This window comes from Gavia stellata, chromosome 28, assembly GCF_030936135.1.
Source record: "Gavia stellata isolate bGavSte3 chromosome 28, bGavSte3.hap2, whole genome shotgun sequence".
Taxonomy (NCBI): Eukaryota; Metazoa; Chordata; class Aves; order Gaviiformes; family Gaviidae; genus Gavia; species Gavia stellata.
In genome coordinates, this window is record NC_082621.1 from 1945599 (window position 1) to 1965913 (window position 20315).

General features: G+C 53.7%; 1 protein-coding gene across 2 annotated transcripts in view; it reads right to left on the reverse strand.

The window, feature by feature from the left end:
- MLLT6 (MLLT6, PHD finger containing) overlaps positions 1 to 20315 on the reverse strand; it is a 44782-nt gene continuing 24467 nt past the window's right edge. For both annotated transcript variants that reach the window (XM_059830332.1, XM_059830331.1), the window contains exons 9-20: positions 14537 to 14711; positions 13157 to 13747; positions 11496 to 11677; positions 10657 to 10774; positions 6887 to 6953; positions 6318 to 6460; positions 5848 to 6036; positions 5559 to 5647; positions 4787 to 5142; positions 4538 to 4646; positions 2641 to 3018; positions 1 to 1806 (exon numbers count right to left, since the gene is read on the reverse strand). In XM_059830332.1, the coding sequence (XP_059686315.1) occupies positions 1762 to 1806; positions 2641 to 3018; positions 4538 to 4646; positions 4787 to 5142; positions 5559 to 5647; positions 5848 to 6036; positions 6318 to 6460; positions 6887 to 6953; positions 10657 to 10774; positions 11496 to 11677; positions 13157 to 13747; positions 14537 to 14711 (2442 nt within the window). In that variant the 3' untranslated portion in view covers positions 1 to 1761. The remainder of the gene's footprint in view (positions 1807 to 2640; positions 3019 to 4537; positions 4647 to 4786; positions 5143 to 5558; positions 5648 to 5847; positions 6037 to 6317; positions 6461 to 6886; positions 6954 to 10656; positions 10775 to 11495; positions 11678 to 13156; positions 13748 to 14536; positions 14712 to 20315) is intronic.

The window sequence follows — 20315 nt, forward strand, 5'->3', positions numbered from 1 at the left end:
AAAAAAAATTATATATATATATATAAAATATATATATATTTCTGAGCAGACAGCAGTGTTCTGCCCAGTTCACAGAACTGGAGGCTGAGATCAGAAAGGTATTTTCTCTCCTTTTAGCCTTATTCAACCATTGTGGTGACAATCTTCCAAAGAAACAAACAAAAAAAAGATAATAAAATAAAATAAAATAAAATAAAAGGAAGAAAGGTATTTAGCAGATGAGTTTTGCCTATAACAAGCTTTTCTAGTACTATCAGCACAGGCCCACTGCTAATTCGAATAGTGCAAACTAGTTAGGGGCAGTGGGAATGTGCCGAAAAATATCCATTAAGGTCTGACAATTTTTTTTTCTTTTTTTTTTCCTTTTTCTTTTAAGACCCTCAGAGTTTCTATTAGCTGGAGTCTTCCAGCTGCACCCAGAAGCTCTGGATTTAACCAGGGGATGAGGAAAAGAAGGGGCATTTGTACGTTTGACGTAGATGTTCCCCTTCCCCCAGAGCTGCCCCACCTGTCCTTCAATCAATCCATCGCATCCAAGCTCAGAGGAAGCCGGTTTCTTTGCTGAGGTTCCAGGCTGCAAGACGGAGTTAAGGTCAAAAGGTGGAGAACAATGAAGGGTCCGATGTCCTAGCTCAGGAGACTGGTAATTGTCCTGTTCCTTGGAGATCTCTTTTTCTCAAGTGCCCAAGACCAGTGGAAGAACATGTTTTTGCCAGACTGGAGTGATTTGTGGTGGGTAAGAAAGATCAGGTACCGGATTTGGGACTCTCTCTTCCCCATGCACATTTCTATCTCCCAGCTTCAGTCTGGGAAACAACCGCCAGGTTCGAATGCACCTTCTGAAGTTGGCTACGACAGGGGTAATACTGGCTACAGCCCCTTTCTGCAAGCTGAAATTTTAGCCTTTGGAAATCTTGGAAGGAAAGAGTGAGAGACGGCACAAGGAGCAGGAGTGTGCTTTTCACGTGAAAAGTACAGCACCGAACCGACAGCAGCTGGCAGAGCAGATGTGGCAATGTCCTTTAAAGAAGCAAGTGGCTTTCACCTCCTCCCCAAGCACCAGTCCTTACCCATCGCTCCACCGCTCGCGTCTTTTCAGGCTGGGTTTGGATCCAGCTGAGGTGTCGGGGCTTCATATGATGGCTACAGAGAGAAGAGCATCCTAAGAGCCCAGCAGGTGAAAAGCAGGTGAGAAATTTCAGCTACAGGACTTCTTCACCTCCCCATCTGGGCGAAGCACACCACGTAGGCACTGCCACCAGGTCGCACTTCCCCAGCTGTGTCACATCCAGTGCTGCCTCCATGGCACTGCCAGATTCCTCTGCACTGTGCAGAAAGGAGTCCTCAGCAATGGGGCCTCCCTCCACCAAGGTCTTGGCTAAGGATGCTCGATGGTTTCTAGTGCCTTGGCCTGGGGACTACACACACCTGAACACACGCTTGCACTCACGGCAGGGAGAGACTGTCAGGCATCTGGTGTTAACTCTCTCCTCCACTCTGTGTGGAAACACAGCTTCACTTGAGCATGTGTGGCATGGACCAGGGCGGCAGGCAGCCCCCCACCTTCGCTCCTCCCGACACCAGGGCTTGGTCAGAGACGTACTGTCTTCCAAAGCACCTCTTGGCATTGCCCAGCGGCAGGAAATGCTTCTTGGAAGCCTTGTGCTCATTGCTCTAACAGTATCAAAGTTGACTGTGGAAAGCCACATTCCCCTGGCTGAGAGGAGTTGGCTGCTGGTTTGTTCGGGGTGAGGGGGGAGCTTAGCCCTTGTCCTGGGTAAGAGGAGCTCCCTTTTCATTCATGCTCTTTAAAAAACAAACAGAAAAAGAGACGCAGAGGAGACAGGTATCAGTACTGGACGGGCAGCAACACGAAGGGGCAGAAGCAGAGAGCCCTGCTGTGCTGCAGACCTGGCCCTGCTCACCGCGACCTCTCGGGCTCCTCCGAGACCAACGGAGACATGGGAGCCCCAGAGGGGTCTGCCCAGTTCAGGCCAAACTGGCCCCTCGACCCTGGCCTTTGGCTCCTAAATGTCTCCAACCAGGACTGAACCTTCTGGGTACAGGTACAGGCCAGGGGAGGGATGGAGGAGAGACGAAAGTATCACACCATCAGTCCCTAGACACTGGTGTTCCAGTACAAGGCTGCTTTACAGAGAGGCTGTAAACCTCTCCACAACCTCTGCTCTTGGGTGCAAGATTCCTTCTAAACCCTGGGTTTCAACATGCAGTCACCTTTGTATTTCATCATGAGGCTCCGATAGGGCCAGCACTGGCAGGGGCACATTGTCCCATCCAAGTCTTAGGGTTAACGGAGACAAATCTATGGCCTGTCTCTGCCTTGCTTCTGCAGCAGGTCTGGTATGTGTCTGCACACACACACGGAAAGGCAGATTGGGAGCCTCTGTGCCTACCCACGACCCTGCCTGGGCCCTACAGAAGTCCTTGGAGGTAGGATCAGGACGTGACACTGGCTAGTCAGGGATGCAGCAAAGCCAGCGGAGCGTTCTGGCTCTGTTGCCTAAGCGGTGCCCTTGCTCCCCCAATTTAACTGTAGCGCAGACTGTCTCTCCCCGGGTCTGTACAGCGCCTAGCACCACGAGCTCAGTGGGATTAGGGTAGTGCTAGCAGCATACGCACCGTTCCTTTTGGGGTGTTGCCATCAGCCTGCAGGTTGAGAAACGGGTTAGTCTGTGCTGTAAGGACGGGCGGGATGCCTGTCCCAGAAGCCAGGAGGCTGTTCCCAGGAGTGCTGAGCGGTGGGGTGGCCTGGGGGGCCATGAGGGCATTGCTAGGGTTGAGCTGCTGGGGGGAGAGGGAGGCCAGGAGAGAGCTGCTGCTGGGGGGTGGCTGAGGGGCCGAGGTCATCAGGGCGCTGGTGCTGGAGTGCAGGGGGGCGGAGGTCGCTGCCAGGAGGCTGGTCATGGAGAGCTGCGAGGAGCTTGTCATCTGCAGCCGCTGCAGCTCCCTCTTCTGCTGGATCTGCTGCATCATCTGGAACACCAGGGCCTGCTGCTCCTGCAGGGAAGGGTGAGGAAGAGAAGTCAAAGGAGGGACAAAGGGCTCAGGAAGAGGTGACACCTAATATAAAGGAGCCAGGAGCCACATCGGCACACTCCATCCCAGGCAATGCTACTGGGGACAGGGAGAAAGTCCCCTTGATCACATCTCTATAGGTAGAGAGAGGAACAGTCTGTCCTGTGTTCAGTAACAGCCTGCGCTTATGACCTTCCCGATCCCGTTGTTTCCTGAAGCGTAGGATTAGCTAATCCTCTATAAGACACCTGCAGGCACACAAATCTGCTCAGCTCTTTCCAATCAATCGACCCATGGATTTTAAGTCTGCGGCATTCGCTATCCTGAATTTCTAGATTGGCTGCCAATCTCCCTCCCCAGCCCATCCTGCTTCACAGCTCAGCCCTGACCCACAGGGTCAGCGTAGGTGAGCCGGACCCAGAGGGAAGAGGGCCACGGCTCACCTGCACCCGGAGGGACAGGGATGCCCTCGAATCCAAGCAAACTGCGGAAATCACTATAGCAACCATCGACCAATGCAGCAGGCTGAGAGCTGACATTGTTCCCGTACCCACAGGGATGCAGCTGATGACACAGTGACATCAGCTGCTGTAAAGAGAAGCCCTTTGAAATTTGCTTTTCCTGGGTTATAAATAGCCTGACCCAGAAATCTATCCACAGCAACGGGCCGAGTTCAGAGGAGATATAAATGAGCACAGCTTCATTGACGGGAACTGTTAGCACTCCCGTGCAACCCCACCGCAGGGGAGGGACACCACAGAGGTTTCCACAGGGCAAGTGAATGCGGTTCTTACACACTCAGGGGCTTGTTTACCATCTATCTGCGCAGCCGTTCCCACAACAGCCTGGGACGTGGCTGCTGTTTTACCCGAGAGGATGCAGGCAGAGAGCCAAGATCCTCAGAACAGCTGCCTGATCCTTTTTCTGACCCCAAAGTCCTCAGGCACCTACACAGTCCCCCTGGCATCTCCAGTTTTCCATGTCAATGTGCCCAGACACGGCTCACCTGCCTCAGGACTAAGCAATTTGGTGCTTCTCTCTTTCTAAGCTCAAGTAGCGTCCTTAAGCGAGTTCCTCTTCTCCTGTGGGCCTCAGCACATCTGCAAGCCCAGAGACCAGTGTGCTCCGGGCAGCAGGAGCAGACATGATTTGCATTCAAAGATGGCTGGAGGAGGTAACAGCACTCCTGATATTAGGGTGGCTTAGCACTACCATGTTCTCACACCCTCAGGATGTGGGAAACCCAGATTAAATTTTTTCCTTTGTATGAAAGAGTACAAATCCCCATCTCCCTCCCTCCAGGAGGTGCCGCACCTTCCTGCCTAAAGCTTTTCTCCTCACTCCACCCACAGCAGCCCGGAGCCAAGGAAAAGGCACATGACTCTTGCAGCCCTGTGGGCAGGGGATTCATGTGAAGGGGGGAGCCCTAAGTTTTGCTCTCCGCTCCAAGGCTTTCCCATTAAACAGCTCATGAGATAAAGGTGCCAGCAGGCACACTTACCGGATTAAGCGGCTGGGAAGTCAGGAGCTGCTGAAGCTGCTGGAGCTGTTGTTCGTGTTGGTGCAAGACGTGCCGCTGCTGCTCTGTCAGGGGACTCAGGCTGGGCACGCTGCAAGGGGAGCAGGACAGGGAATGTCAGCGCAGCCCATCTTGGTCCTGCACGCACAGGGCCTCCCTCCCTCCCTCCCTCCCGGTGCTAAGCTTCTGCTGGAGAGGGCAGGGCTGTCCCCGCGAGCTCCCCATCCTCACCTGCTCAGGCCGGTGGAGAGCTGCAAGGTCGGAGGCCCGCTCGCCTGCGTCAGCGCGCTCGGAGGCTGGGCGGCCTGAGCTCCATTCAGATTCCCCAGGATCCCGTTGATGGGCATCTGCTGGCCTCCTGCCAGGGTCCCCATCAGGCCGTCCACCATGGGCACCGTGGAGAGGCTGTGGCTGGCAGTGGTGCCTCCCCCCAGCCCGCTGCCTGCCACCCTGGCCAGGCCATTCACCTGCTGCACCCCGGGCAGGGGTAGCGAGGCAGGACTCTGCTGCAGCATGGGCAGGGGCGGAGGAGTGCTGTGGAAGGACAGGGAAGAGCTGCTCCTGCTGGGGCAACCTGAATGAGGGTCCTGGGGGAGAAACGGATATAAGAGCATCGGACTGGGGCAGCTTGTGAAAGGTCAGCTCAGCTCCAAGGGTGCTCTGGGCAGGAGCTGGAGGTGGGAAGGGGGGCTGTGAGTGCAAGAGCAGGTGTGTGCTCAGAGGGCTCCCAGAACTCAGACATGCTTTGCGGGATCCCTAGAAGCGCGGCCAGAATAACCTAGAAGCGTTCTCACCTCACGCTCCCAGTCTCAGCTACTCTACTCAGACCCTCAGCACTGAGATGAACTGAAGAACGGGCACTCCAGAGAAAGAAACCTGATTTCTGGGCCTGGACTACAAGGCTTTATGAGCTGGGTATCAAGTCAGAGTACTGGGACTGCACTGCTCTGCTCCCTCCCCAAGTCCTTCCCCAGCTGGCTGGCGGATGCGGTGGCCAGTGTACCTCAGAGGAAGTGGAGAGCGAGTTCTCGATCCCAAAGCTGTTCTTGCATGGGGGGCTCTTGCTGATGCTCAGGGAATCGTTGTTGCAGACTGTATGGAGGAAAGAAGGGAGGACGCAGAGTCAGGGGTGGAGCCTGACGTTGCCACAGCAATAGCAAGGGACAGTGCATACTGGCAGTGGCTACAGAGAGATAAATGGGTCACATCGTCCCCACTGTGACCCCCTCCTGCCCACCCCAGGGCACTGCTATGAAAGGGCACAGGGTGATGCATCCCACCAGTCCCCTCACCGTTAGGAGGCAGGATGTACTGGGCCTGGCTGCCTGGGCCGTTGCTGCTGGTCACCACGGGGAAAGGGACGGAGAGCTGGACGTTGAGGAGCTGCAAACGCTCCTTCTTGGCTGTCAGCGTCATGATCTGCTCCTGGAGCCGCTGGTTCTCCTTCTGCAGCGAGTGCAGGGCTTTGAGCATTTCTACAACTGCAGGGAACGGAACGGGGGAAGGGGGACAGGGTCAGGGGAGAGAATTGGGGAGGGAGAAAAGAGGAGAAGGGGATCCACAGGAGGTACCACAATTAGACCACACTGGGGGAGGAGACTGGCCCCAGATCACAGACCCACTGCCAGCTACTCCCCCGAGGCACAGACTAGTGCTTTGTCCCCCACCCGGCTCCTTTGCCTGTGGGCACAATCTCAGCTGGCTCCCACACAAACATGCACCAGGACCTCCCCTCCCACAGCCCGTGCCCTGAGTGACTCACTGTTTACGCCGGCTTCCCCATTGCCCTGCTTCTCCAGGAGCTGCTCGATGTTTGGGGTAGCCTGGGGAACATTCTCCAGCTGCCCACTGCTGCTACAGGACACGGTCTGGTCGAAGAGGGTCGGCAGGCTGCTGATGGGGGACCTGGGGAAGGGTTGGGGAGATGTCAGAGACGCTTCCCTACTCTGCACCTGCACCCTTCTGCTCCCTTCTCCCCACATCTCCTCCGCCTGACACTGGGAGTGGCTACATCCCTCCCAGCCTCAGGCTCCTCTCCTCCACCTCAGCAGAGCCCTCCGTTCCCATTAGCTCTGGCTTGTACTGGAAAAGCAGACCTGTCTCCTCCCATTCCATCCCATCCCATCCCATCCCATCCCATCCCATCCCATCCCATCCCACTCCCATCCCACTCCCATCCCCAAGGAGGGAAGGAGCTGCCTCCACTTCCCCCAGTCTCTCTCCCTTTCCTTGCTGTGTCATCCCACGGCTTCCCGGGCACCGCCGTGCCCAGGCGGATGCGGAGGCTCCCCGGTGCCCGCTGCCCGGGGAGGGCTCCTGAAGGACACTCACATGGAAGAGAGACTCTCCTGGGGCGACGTCCCTCGGCAGCCAAAACTGCAGTCTTCCAGGTCAGGCTCTGGGTGGGGAGAGGGACAGAGAGGCACAGCGTTCATAGGCGGCCAGCCCTCGCAGGTGCCCGGGTTTGTCACCCGCGGGCGGCGAGCGCCGGTCCCCGCTAGATGGGAGCACCGAGCAGCGCAGGGCACCGTCATTGCATAACGGCGCCGTCCGCATGCGCCTCCGCCCGCCCTGGGAGGGGCTGCGCGTCGCTGCCTGTCACCCCGTGTCACCCCGGGAGGGGCGGGGTGCCGTGTCACCCCGGGAAGGTCACGGACGCGGTCCCCTTCCGAATGGCAGGGGCCAAAGGCGCCGGGCGGGGCAGCGCGGGGCCGCGGGGAGCTTGCGGGGAGCCGGCCTCTGCCCCCGCCCGCCCCGCAAACCGGAGGGCTGGGCAGGGAGCAGCTCTTCTTCGCTGTAAAGCTGCGGGGACACACACACACCTGCTTTGCTGAGCCTGCGAGGATGAATCACTCCTGCCCAAAGCCCCACTCAGCTCTCCTAAGTGCCACTGCAGCCCTCTGCCTCCAAGATCCTCGCCCGAAACCCAGCTGGGGTCCTCCGAAGTTTCCAGATGCTCAGCTCCTTTCTAAAGAGCTTAAATAAGTGCTTCGGTGTCCAGAAGCTACTCCCATAGCCATCCCCCTGTCCCAGGGAGCTGGGACACCGCAGTGCTGGGGACGGAGCGGCTGCGCATGCGCACATGTGCGGGGTATCTCCCATCCAAAGAGTAATCAAGAAGCGAAGTATATTTATCTGCTATTTGCTTTCCATCCCCAGAGCCTGCCAGTCCGTCAACACACGTTCCCCTCGCTCGGGGACGTGTCAGATGTTGTGAGCACAGCCTGCACCAGCTGGCTGACTTGCCCCTCCTCTTCTTCACACAATAAGAGACATTTCTTATGTGCAAGAATCCAGGAAGTCTCCTGCAGGGAACACCGTGATTTACAGTGTAATGCCCTGAGTAGGGCATTAGTTATTGGCAGTATTTTCTGCTGCTGAGGACACGCAAACGCAGCTGTTGTTCAGCAGCTCTCACAGACAGGTATGAGTGGGATCCTCACTCCTTCATCCCCACGGGAACGTCCTCCTGGCCATCAATTACAACTGGTCCACCCTCCTGGGGAGAAGGCACCGCTTTCTGGAGGTGACCAGCAGTTGCCAGTCAACAGTAGTCTCCCAATGTAAGACATCACGTGGAGACAAGTCTTGATTTCAGGGACACCACAAGGCACGTGAAGTTCCTCATTTCTCCAACCCAGGATCAGCTACCAGAAGGCTGGGAACAGTCAGACTACAGCAGCGCTTCCCAGTATTGTTTCCGTCCAAGGACCACCTAAGCCCTTTGAAAAATACTCACAGCCCACCGTCTGCAGCTTTGCCGCAACGGTTTTAACTTGCAACCAAATAAACACTCAGCTAAGCTCTGACTGCCTGCTTGTTACTGTTGTTTGCTTGCAGCCCAGAGAGGCTGCACACATATATACGATTCTGGTTTTCTGAAACAGTACCAGGCTCTATATTCAATTATCTCCTGGCCAACACCACCCTGTTGTCTACAGAATGGGGAGATGACTGAGTTATCACACAGAGACAGCACTTTCCAAGGCAGCAAGTATGAAAAAGAGGCTTGAAGACAACTAGAGAAGATAAATACATTTGGCCTGTCATCATAATGAGGCAGGATCCAGGACAAGCCGTGGGAGGAAGAACTAGACAGTAGCTAAGGGAGTGGGAAGATAAGAATCAGACTTTTTGTACTGCCAAAGGCACCCTGGTATCAACCTGCATCAGTGATAACAGCTTCTCAGTTCCCCCATCTGTAAGACAGGGTAACACCATTTCCCTATATCACATTAAAATTGTGAAAAGCTCAAATATTACTGCAATGAAAGCTGCATCTCCATGGGATCTGTCTACACAGCCACTCTCAGGAAAGGTAATCTGAATTAAAGACAAGGCAGGTTTACTCAAAACTTCAAAACCACCCTGTTAATGACTTGGAATTAAAGCAGTCGCCACACTTTTAAGTGAAATGGCCCCACACAGGAGGCTTAATGCATGTTAATTAATCCACCTGGAAAAAGTGAATTTGGCTTAACACCCTCTGGGTCACTAGCTCCAGCAGGAGATAGCGATGGACAAACCTTAACTGCGACAAAAGCCAGGAACTGTTCTGAAGGCTGCCTGGAACTGGAAGGAAGATGTCCTGAAGCTTGTAAGATCCCAGTCAAACAAAAAGAGCAATCTTGGAAATGGAAACTAAGGATCAGGCCTTTTTGAGCACTCTCTATGTTGGATTTTGCCTACATGATTCATTCACTAGCAGCCGCAGGGCTGGAACAGAACCCAGACTGACGAGCCTCCGTGTTGTGCCTGAACCGCAGGGCTGTTCCTGAGAGCTGACTGGCTTCCTTCTCCTGTCAGCACCTTGCCAAAATAACAGCAAAGGGGAAGTGGCAGCGGGTCACCTCTCTCTTGTCCATGCCGAGGGAAGAATAACTCTCTGAATCATCCCATTCTTCCTTAATTGCAGGTGACTGAATCACTCCTGACTCATCGCTCCCATGCAACCGCCCTGACTCCCTCTGGGGTCAGCTGCGCAGTTACCTCCCCGTGGCACTCAAGCAGATGCAAGCTGCGGCGGGGCCCTACAGACAAAATGCTGCCAGTGACACACGGAGGGACAGACAGGCACCTTCCATGGGCTTGCAAAGGTCATGAGTAAGCATACGTGTTCATTCATGCTTTACATGCAGGCATGCACACTTGTTAAGGAAAATAAGGGCACACTGGTGTCAGATTATCCGGAGAACTCAGAGCTTCCTCTAATGAGGACTGTGCGCTTTAAAGTGCTTGTCACTCAGCGTGATACCGGGCAGAGTTTTACTTCCCAGGAGTTCAGCATCCAGCATGCTGAGCTGCCAACGTTTCTGGGCTAGGGGAGCATGAGACAGTTGCACCACTAACTGCAACATCTGAAAATCAGGAGGGTGCTTTTGTTTAACTACTGGTGCAAAACAAAAATCAGGCCCACTCTGTTTTGGGAAAAAAGAAATCTTACGATGCTTCAAGTTTCCTGCTTATTAACCAGGCAATTTTCCAAGAAAAATGAATTTGCCTTGGTGGGAAGAAATGAGCAGTTGTAAGTAATTCAGTGCTGGCACATTCATGATTGGAAGCTGAAAACAGTGGATTTTGTTGCATTCGTGAAAAAGCCAAAGGGGAAGGGCAGAAAGTAACTCAAAACAGAAATGGGAGATGAAAATTAAGAGTGTGAGATACCTCTCATTTAAAAAAAAAAAAAACAGAAAACAAAACCCCAACAAAAACTTTTAACTTATTTTGAGCAAGCAAAAGCTCACAGTAGTTTTCATTAGGTTTGCACAGCTTTCGTATGTATAAAGACAACAGATTTCTGTAGGGAAGGACTTATATTCTTGTACTTTTCTGGCAGATGTCCAGGGACACACATTATCCAGTGGACACACCAGCAGACACGCTTTTACAGGACTGCAGGCCAGCACTTCATTAAGGCAAACACAAGCACCCCCTGCCCTGGGGAAAAAGCCACTGTCCCTCTCTCCTAGCCCCTGGCTCTCACACGCACGGGATGGGAGCAAGCAGGGAGGGCAGCTGGAGAACTATGGATGCAGTTGTCTCGATTCTTCCAGGGAGACCCCTTTGGAAGTCCAAACTCACATACCTTCTGATTCACGTACCTGCCCGGCTGCTTTCCGACTGATTTAAGAGTGGGTTGATTGATAGCCCAGATGTGAGGGGGCTTCCAAAAATATGTGAGGAAGGGAGGCTAAACGTTGAACCTGCCAGTGAGAACACCTACATGGCAAAACAAGGAGAGGGGGGGGGAGAGAGAGAGAGAGAGAGAGAGAGAGATGACTTCTCAAAAACACAAGAGGAAAATAACTTCATTATTCCGTCTCCTCCTGACTCTTGAACCCAGCTTGCTCATGAGAGAGAGTGTTAAAAATATCTCCTTGGAAGTCTCGCTAGACAGTTGAAATCTTCCCAGCCCCATCTCAGAGCCAAGAGGTCTGAATGAGCCGTGTTAACACTGAGGCTGTAAAACTAACTCTCTCCTCCCTGTAAAACACCTCTCACAGTGAGCTCCCGACAAAGGACAAGGCTCTGTCTCCTGGCACACGCACAGCCCACCCAGCTGGGATGTGTGAGCCCTCCCACCGAGTTATCTGTGCTGCAGAGTGAAGGTAGGGCTGGTGCTGATGGCAGGATCCAGCCGAGCAGCAGCGGACATAGCGGATGCCGACAGCCAGGCCTCTGCTACCTGAGCGCTGTCTGTGCACCCCTTACAGTCAACGGAAAGCAACGTTTCCTTTTAGGCTGCAGTTCCTCCCACCCCGAAACAGGCTGCGTGGGCTGTTGCAGTTGGCAGCTCCCCTCCAAACTGAAGGAAGAGTAGCTGTTCCCGAGTGGAAAAAGCAACTCCTGTGTGCCCACAAACTGGCCCTGCTCTGCCAGTGACTGCTCTGTCCAAGGCTCTCCTGAACTACAGTCCCTCTCCTGGTCCTGATGTTCTTACCTGTGTGGTGGAGACCGAGGAGGAGGAGGCTGGGATGGTGCTAGCAAAGGGAGACCGGTTGAGCTGTGGGAGAGACGACGTACCCTGGTGTGCCAGCAGGCTGGAAGAGAGGGGTGTACTGCAGACAGCTCGGAGCACTCCGCCCCCGTGGGAAATAGGGTCCTTGTTACTGGTGTAGATCCCTGCAAGGGGAGGAGACGCGTTAGAGAGCCACGCTCCCCTCCGATGGCCTGCAGGCAGCTGGTTTTCTGCAGAGCTTGATCTCAGAAAGGGAGGGTGACACCAATGCACAAAACCCAATTGTAACATGCACTGCAGCATCTCATGGCTTGGCACGCAGCGAGGGTGGTCACAGCCCACAGTCCTTCTATCAAAAGGTATCACAAAACTTTTCCAGCCTTGCCCCTGCCCCCCTCGTTTGCTCCCCACGCCCCGACACAATCCGACAGAGAAATGACAGCATAAAGTGACTCACCGAAGGCACAAGTCAGTGGCAGAAGGGGGTAGTGGACTCCAAGAGTCCCACTCTCTGCTGCCCATGCTAGTCAAGAGACCACACTCTCGCTGAGCTAACCTGTCCCCTTCCGCGATGCCCACGGACCACGGTGGGGCATGGGCAGATAAATGAGGAAGAAAGGGCGAGGAGAGAGCTGCTAGGGAGGGAGGGGAACTGTCTGACTTCTCCTTGGCTCAGGCATGTGGCAGAAGCAGTGCCCAAAGCTGGGTCCCTCAGAGCCCTGCCAACATCTCTCCGCAAGAGAAGAATAGGAGAACGAGCAGGCAGGAGAGCGGGGCCTGGCAGCCTCCTCCTCTTTGAAACATCCCTTTGTTGTTTCAGGGGGAGGCAAAAAAAATTGGCCTAAGGTTATGATTATGGAAGTTGCATCAATCCTTGCAGCTCCTCTCCCCTCTCAAGCAGTGCAGACAAATGGGCCAGGGCTCCCAGGCACACACAACAAAATTATACATGCCCCCCCCTTGCAATCTGACCTAAATTGGAGCATCTGCAAACAACCCACAATAGACTGATGACAAGTTCTGCTGCCAGAACAGTGTCAAACCTCAGCCCTGAGCAGCAGGCCCCTCCTCTGCCTGCTGCCTTAACCCCTTCCTGCCACATGTCCTGGCGGCCCTCAGCCCTGCCAGGCCAGGGAAGGGGACTCAAGCTGGGAACAGCTGTAAGCCCCTCCTCAGAGTTAATGATGTGCCAGTTTCCCAGCCCTACCTGGATGTGGTAAGACCAGGATGAGAGTTTTGCTTTTAAAAGAGAGGTTAAACTTAAACCACTTATGAGAGTCCCTCATTTGGGGTCAGATTGTGGTGGTTCCAGTTTGGCCTGTGAATATTCCTTCTCTGTCGCTTTGGAAATGAAGCTCTGGCTAGCTGAGGTTTTCCAGCACTTGAGCAAAAAGGGTTTGAAATGCCCCCCAGCTCAGATCTGCAGCCCAGCTCCAACGACAGAGAAGTTGACCCGGAGGAGATTCTAGGATGAAGGCCAAGATGGAAAGGAGAGACCCAGATGTGGATTTTTATAGCTCCTGGGACTGAATTAAAGGGACTGGACCTTGTGCAGACAGGTCCAGACACCAGCCAGATGTGATGAAAAAGACAGCAGGGCTGGGAGGAACTGTGCACACCTGGAGCCCTAAGGGGGAACATACCTGAACCCAGCAGCGGGGATTCCATGCTGAGGCTGGGCAGATTCCCCGTGTGGCTGAAGGACCGTGAAGAGTTGCCGATGCTGGAGCTAACAAGAGAGCCCCCGGAGAAGGGTGACGAGGAAGTAGACGTAGACCCAGCCAGCTGGGCACCCAAAATCTCTTTGCTTTTGCCCCCTTTCGGCCTGCCAGGCCCATGCTTGTTCTTCTTGCTACCCTTGTGCTTCTTTTCCTTCAGCACCTCTCCCTCCTCCATACTGAGGGATGGCATGCGCTTGTGGCTGCTGCTGCTACCGCTGGCCCCGCTGCTCCCTACCGAAGGGCCGCTGACAGGGTTCGAGGCTTTGTAGTCCACAGGGGAAGCATCACGGCCTCTCTGCTGGCTCACTGCGGAGGTGGAGAAGCGCATGATGGACCCAAAGCCTGAGAAGATCACCTTCTGCTCAAAGATGTCCCCCTTCTGGCCTTCATACAGAGGGGAGCAGTGGGAAGAAGAAGAGGAAGAGACAGGCTTCCGGTACTTCTCGTCGTCCTGCTCAAGCTTGGGGAAAGTCACGAAGTCCTGGGAGCACTGCAAGCTGCTGCAGGAGGTACCTGGGGAAGCAGAGGGGAAGCAGATATAGGAAGGCTCGTGGTGGCAGTAACTCGGCCCATAAGGCAATAAGAACACGGTCACAACACAGGTCCTCTGGCACAGGCTAGTTACTGAGCTGAAGGACATCTTTGTCACCTTCCAGCCCTGCTCCCCTCCATTGCTTTGATACTCTCTAGCAAGCACGAGGTGCACACCAGCAGCTTCATCCCACCCAAACGTGCATGTGTCTGCTCCCCCAGACCCTGCATCACCACTGTCCCTCCAGCCCCGATTAGGGTCCCAGGAGATGAAACATGCTAGCCGTTACAACAGCTTGAAAAAGAACTGAGCAAGGTCAGAGCAGATGGGAGCCCTGCAAGGCTTTGACTCAAAGCTCAGGGGAGCCTGGATATCAGGTTTTGGCTCAGGTCTCTCCCTTCGTACTCCTTAGAACACTTCTGCAGACAGTACCACCTACGGAGGAGAGGGCAGGTGCTGCCCATATTGCCTGTGCACAGTATCCCTTCCCTCCTCCCTCCACTCGGACATCTGGGTCTGTTTTCCCTTGCAGTGCAGCAGGCCTGCACAGGAGGGGAGCTGTAACACGCATCCGACTCGCTTCCCTCTGTGCATGGAGTTAGTGGACTTTACCCTTTCTCTCCAAGGGGTTAAAGAAATAGCCATCAGCAAAGTTTCACAGCACTAGCTGGTGAATGTGTATCTTTACAGACACGGAGATATCAAAGTGGAGCAAAGCAAACCATCACCCCCATTCTCCCCTCCTCTCTTGCTTCTCCTTCACCCCTTACCTGCAGGCTGGAAGGTCCCGCTGGATGAAGCTGAGCTGAAGCCAACCGAGCTTTTCCCGCTTCCCGTCTTTTTCCCCTTATGGCTGCTGCCATGGCTTGAGGACTTCTTGCCTTTCACCTCCGACCTGCCGACCTCGGAGGTCTCTTTGCTCCCCTCATGGTGGCTGGTGGAGCCCTGGCGGCAGCAGACACAGAGGTGACTCACTCAGGCCAGATGTGGCCACAGCAGGGGCTCTTTTTACCAATTTCCCTTAAAAGAAGTAATTGCCCCCTCTGCCCACAAAGTGATGGTCAGGTCATGTTACTCAGGAGAGAAAAGCAACATTTCGCTCTATCGCTGCTTGGCGGCACCAGGCTTTATACTCGTAGGGATTACACGCATCCCATCTAACTGCAGGAAATTAAACAGGGCACTGACAACCAGGGCAGAGACATCAGAGATTCCCCGCATCGTCAGCAGAGGGGAGTACCTCAGAGGGTTATTCAGCCCAAATAAAATCTGAATTTGGCTGTGATTCAAACATATATGTCAGCTGCATCTCTCAGGTGTGCTGTTCTCAGCAAGGTCATTCCACCTGGGGGAACTTGCTCGTCTTTGTGCTGTGACGGGAGTTTCCCTGGGTTCCCTAAAGCATCCACTGAAGCAGCTCCGCTGCCAGCCCAGGGCTTTCCAGATCTACTGCAGTAAATATTTCACAGTGACACTGTTAGAGCAGCATCTGACCATGCAGCAACAGATGCTATCCAAACCCCATATAAGCCTGCAGGAGACAGGGAAGCAAGGGGGATGAAGAGGCTGGCTAGATGCTAGGAAATCCAGGAGCTTGGGATGAGAGAGAGAAGTGTGGGAGTTTAGCAGGGGGAGAGTGGAATGAACCGAAACCCAGATCCCCCGGGGCACCCACGCTAGGATATGAAACCTTCACCTTCAAGTCACTTCAAAGCCAAACTAGCCATGTTCAAAGATCGCTTCTTGCAAGATATTACTGCAACCAATCAATACTATAGATATAGTTCTAATGTGATGGCTACAGCCCAAAATTTAACACCTGTACATTAGTGCAAACACCTTTTATTTCTTACTGAGCAGATGCAAGGAAGACACAGAGAAGCAGAATACTTTTCTTACATTCCACTATCCCTGACTCCAGATGACCTCTTCTTGGGGAGAGCTAAAGAAAAAAGGGCTTGTAATGCAGACTCATGAATGCCCAGATAAAAATCTTTCCCCATTCCTCCCACATGGTTTAATCACTCTGCACAATGCAACAGCTGGCAGCCTAACACACACCAGATGTGCCGGGAATATGAAAGACAGGAGGAAGGGAGTGGTGGAAATTAGGGGGGAGAGGAGGGGGAATCTGTATTTTCTCATCACAGACTCCTGGATGTAGGAGATTAAGTCTTCTTGATTTATGAGCTCAGAGGGAGCATGAAAATCTTTCCGACTTTCCACATCTGCCTGGGGAGGGAAAGGAGAGCACTGTCTGGGGGCTATGGGAAGTCCTGAGACTGCTCATGAAGTTGCAGGAACGAGATGGCTCATGTCTCGGCAGAAATGCAAAGCCCTGAGTTTTCCTCCCATAAATTCACTTCTTTGGAGCTCCGCACAAGGTGCACGAGGCCACAGAAGGGCAGGGGGAAACCACATGAGAAGACATGTTCTAAATCCGGAGTGTCAGGAAGGGAGTGCAGGGCAAGTAATGAATTAGTGCAGGGTGGAAGGGGGAAATCTGAGCTCGGAAATAAATCTTAATTGCAAAATTAAAGGTGGAAAAAACTAAAAAGGAGGGAAAGAGAGGCTGAGCTGGCTCAGCTGAAGGCAGTGAATGGACAGACACTCACCTGTATGGCTGATCTGACCTCACAGACCTCCCCGAGAGACTCCCAGAGATTTCAGGGGCAGGGTTTTCCCACCTCCTGCCAAATGTTCTCCTAGATATCGTTTGCCAAACAGGTCATGGCAGACAGATCTGTATGGTACTACTGCAAGCGCTCCTCACAATGAAGGGCCCTTCTCTAGCAGCCATTCCAGAGAGCCTGAATTTGGGGCAAGGGCCTAAGCATTGCAGCCAAGGAGCAAAGAGAGGGAAACTGAAACCACACTAAATCACTTCCCCTCTCTGTGCCTCTATTTCTTTCCCGCTTTGCTCCGTGAAACCTGCAAGCTCTGTGTGGCAGCGGAGCCTTCCAGGAGACACACGTGGACTGCCAAGCACAACACAGCCTTGATCTGATGGGGAGGGGTCTGCTACCATAATGCCAATATTAATAACAGTAACGAGGGCTGCAGTCCCATCGCCTCCCTAACGAAGGAGATTCTCCAGCTCAGGGCTGCTGCCTAGAGGGAGCAGGACTGGAGAAACCTGCATGCCTGCTGCTTGCCTGGTGCATGAACAGAGGTCTCGGTCTCTGGATCATCGGCTTTTCTCCAGCATGGAAATCCGTGTGTGTGTGTGCAGAAACACCAATGGTTTGTGTGTTGCAAACAGGTGTGTGCGGGAGGGTGTGCTGCAGAGGAAAAAAAATAGGGAAGCACTGAGGAAGTGAGAGCTCTCTTTCAAAATGAGGCTGCAGCTACATTTTAAAGATCTATTTAAAGCAACCAAGTGAAAAATGTCACCAGAATAAACCTGCTGCCCCAGCTGGAGGTGATGCTCTGACGGGGAAACTCCTGCCTCCACCTGGGAGAAGTGAGATGAAGTCGCGCGGGCACCCAGGCGCAGGCATGCACGCACCTCCTCCCCCCGGCACTCGCTGTCCCCCGAGGAGCTGTACCTGTTTCCTGGCCTCTCTGTGACACTGTGCAGCACCCAAGCTCTTCATTCATTAATTTATTTATGGGAAATCAGAAGAGCATCTCTTTGCCTCCTGATTGGCGGGACAAGCTCCTAGAGGGAACCACTGACGAAATACAGAAGGGGTGGGGGAGGCTGGCGCCGCGTCGGAAAGACAGAGCTGCTTTGCCCTGGATTAAACTACTGATGAGGGGAAGCAGGGAGGATGCGAACGAGGAACAATGCGACAAGAGCAGGAGCTCCTCCAGCCCACGCACCACAGGGCGATGTGCTGAAACAGCCACCCAGGCAGGCTGTAAGCATCAGCTGCCTTTCCACGCTGGATCACTAGGTAGAGGTCAGATGCGTCTCCACCAGGAGCTCTGGGCCAAAGCGCTTGCGCAAACTACGGCATTTCGGTGTCTGAGCCACTCGCAGTCTTGACCATGTCCCTTCCCCTCAACCTCGCTATCAAGCAGCACTGTGCTGCTGTTCTTTATATGTCACTGGCAAATTCCCACTCATGTCAGGACAAGGGATGCTAAAAGGCTCAGGGATTCTTACTGCAAAGATCTATGCTGAGACATGCTTTGATTAGCAGGGCTAATTATCAGCCTTCCCCCCCAAAAAACCCCCCACCCCATCACAGTGACTGTGAATTTGCCTGAGCCAGGTGCAGTGCAGAGGTTCCCAGGATCTGTCAGCTCCAGGCCGGCCCTGGGTAGATGCCGAGAGCTCAAATAACAGTGGGAAACCTGGAAAGTCTCCCTGCAATCGTGCGCTCTTCACCCTGCCTGCGCTCCCTCTCCAGCACCTGACCGGGAGAGGGTGGGTGCGGGGACGCCTTGGCATCCACAGCTTAGATTACAAAACCCAGAGCAAGCCAGATGTTGCAGCCCAAAAAACACGTAGCATGTGTGAGTGTGTGTCAACAAGTGATCATGATGTCTGCAGCTGGCAGAAGAAGGCAGCTGGGGTGGCTTGCAATCCTGCAGATTTACTGCAAGCGCAACAGAGAGCAGCAGGATGGCTCCCCAGGGGCATTTGCAGGGGGAGGGCAGAGGCACGCTGCTCGCTGTTCGGCTGCTCCCCAACCCCGACCCCAGCACCAGGCACCAGCTACACGGAGAGATCCTGAGCACAAAAACGGCCTTCTGAATTGGTCTGGCAGTGTGTGACTACAGAGACAGAGCAGCCCTGGCTGCCAAGACTTACTGGTGAGACTCACTGCTCCTCCCCTGGCGAGAAACCCTCCTCTGCCCCAGGCCCTCTCCATGAATGCCATCTTTCCAACAAGCTGTTCAAAAGCGTTACTAGTTGGCAGCATTTTGATGTTTTTGCATAGATCACATGAAATAGCCAGAAACTATTACAGCCAGAAACTATTACCCAGAGGGGATGTTTTCTACCTCCTTCCCACTCCCCAAAAAGTCTGCAGGAGCTACAAGTAGCCAGCATGACAACGAGTGAGAGCCTATATCCAGCACAAATCCACTCTCTACAATCCCCCCCAATCCATCCAAAAGCCCCAGCCCTTGAGCACCACCGGGGATTTTCAGCAGGTCGGCTCCTCTGCGTGCTCTCTGGAAGGGGCACTCCTGTGCCCCACGAGCAAGGTGTCCTGCCCCTCCTTGAGAGCCCAAAGACACTTTTCAGAGGCAGAAGGAGAGCTCAGAAGAGGTGTTACCAAGAGTCGTTTGCATGTTGTGAATTCACACCCTAGTTTCACTTTCCGGTGTAGATGAGAGCTGAGGCCACCACTGTGTTCTCGGTATGTTTATCCCCCAAACCAGAGTGAGGCAGTGAGAGCTTGTCACTGCACAGACAGGACACAGAGGCCTGGTAGAGTCCAAGCATCAGATATTAACGGTATTTAGATTCCTAGAAGACTCAGGGAAGCACTCAGTGAGATGTTCAAAAATCTGGCAGAAGTCAGAGGTCTAGCACAATTGATTTCAAGAGGAAGACTGAAACCACATCAAAGGACCTTCTTCTTAACTAAATGGTTCAAGAAGGGAGCACAGGGTGGACGACGTTATTAGGTGAAAATTGGAACTGAAAAATAAATCTGGATTGCAAAATTAAAGAAAAATGTGAACCCAGAGGCCAGGCTGCCTGAAAGAACAAGGAAGTGGGATATACCACTGTTCCTCCAAAGCAACGAAACATATTTCCACTGCTGTCAGCCTAACCTGAAAGAGCTTGAAAAGTCCTACTGATTTTCTATATAGCTCTGAAAATCCATTATTAAAGGGTTGCTGAAAGTTTCAAAGGACTTTGGTAGCAACATCAGATGCTGGGGCTCCTTTTAGGCTGAGCAAACTGGGAGCAGACTAGAGCGTGGCTTCAGGTACTGGTAACACCTCTCCATGGCCTGGTGGCTGGTGCCACACTACAGTCTGCCTGCAGTCCCGGTGCCCAAGGAGCAAGTGGTGACAGGGCCCTTCTGCTGACTCGTCTGACTGATACTCCTCCTCCTCACTGCCGGCTCCAAAACACTGGTGAAGCTCAGTGCTTCCAGCCCAACCCCTGCTCCAGCACCGGGACGGGAGCCTGGGACTCACTGTATGTGGTGCCACTTTGGCAATGTCTCAAGCAGCATGGCGAGCTGGCAGCATGGGTCTGGTGCAGACACCAAGGGCTGCACCAGCCTCCCATGGCTCCACACGGGTGCTCCGGACCAGTGTCCTTCTCCCAGGGGCCTGGACACAACCATCTGCCCTCACTGCTGCAGGTCATTGAGATCTGCTGTCACCCAGCTGCTCTCCACGGAAGACTGGGGGCTGTGTCACCTGCAGGGATTATCCCTGGGGAGTTTATACTCTGGTTCATTAGGTAACTTGGAGAAAAACATGGAGGCAATAAAATATTTGCCCAAGATCACGCAAGTGGTAAAGAGAGGAACAGACCCCAGCTCTCTTCAGACTCTAACCATGGCACAGCAGGGACGAGCAATGCTCTGCTCTGTAGTCACACGTCAGCTATTGGTTTGCTGCATCTAC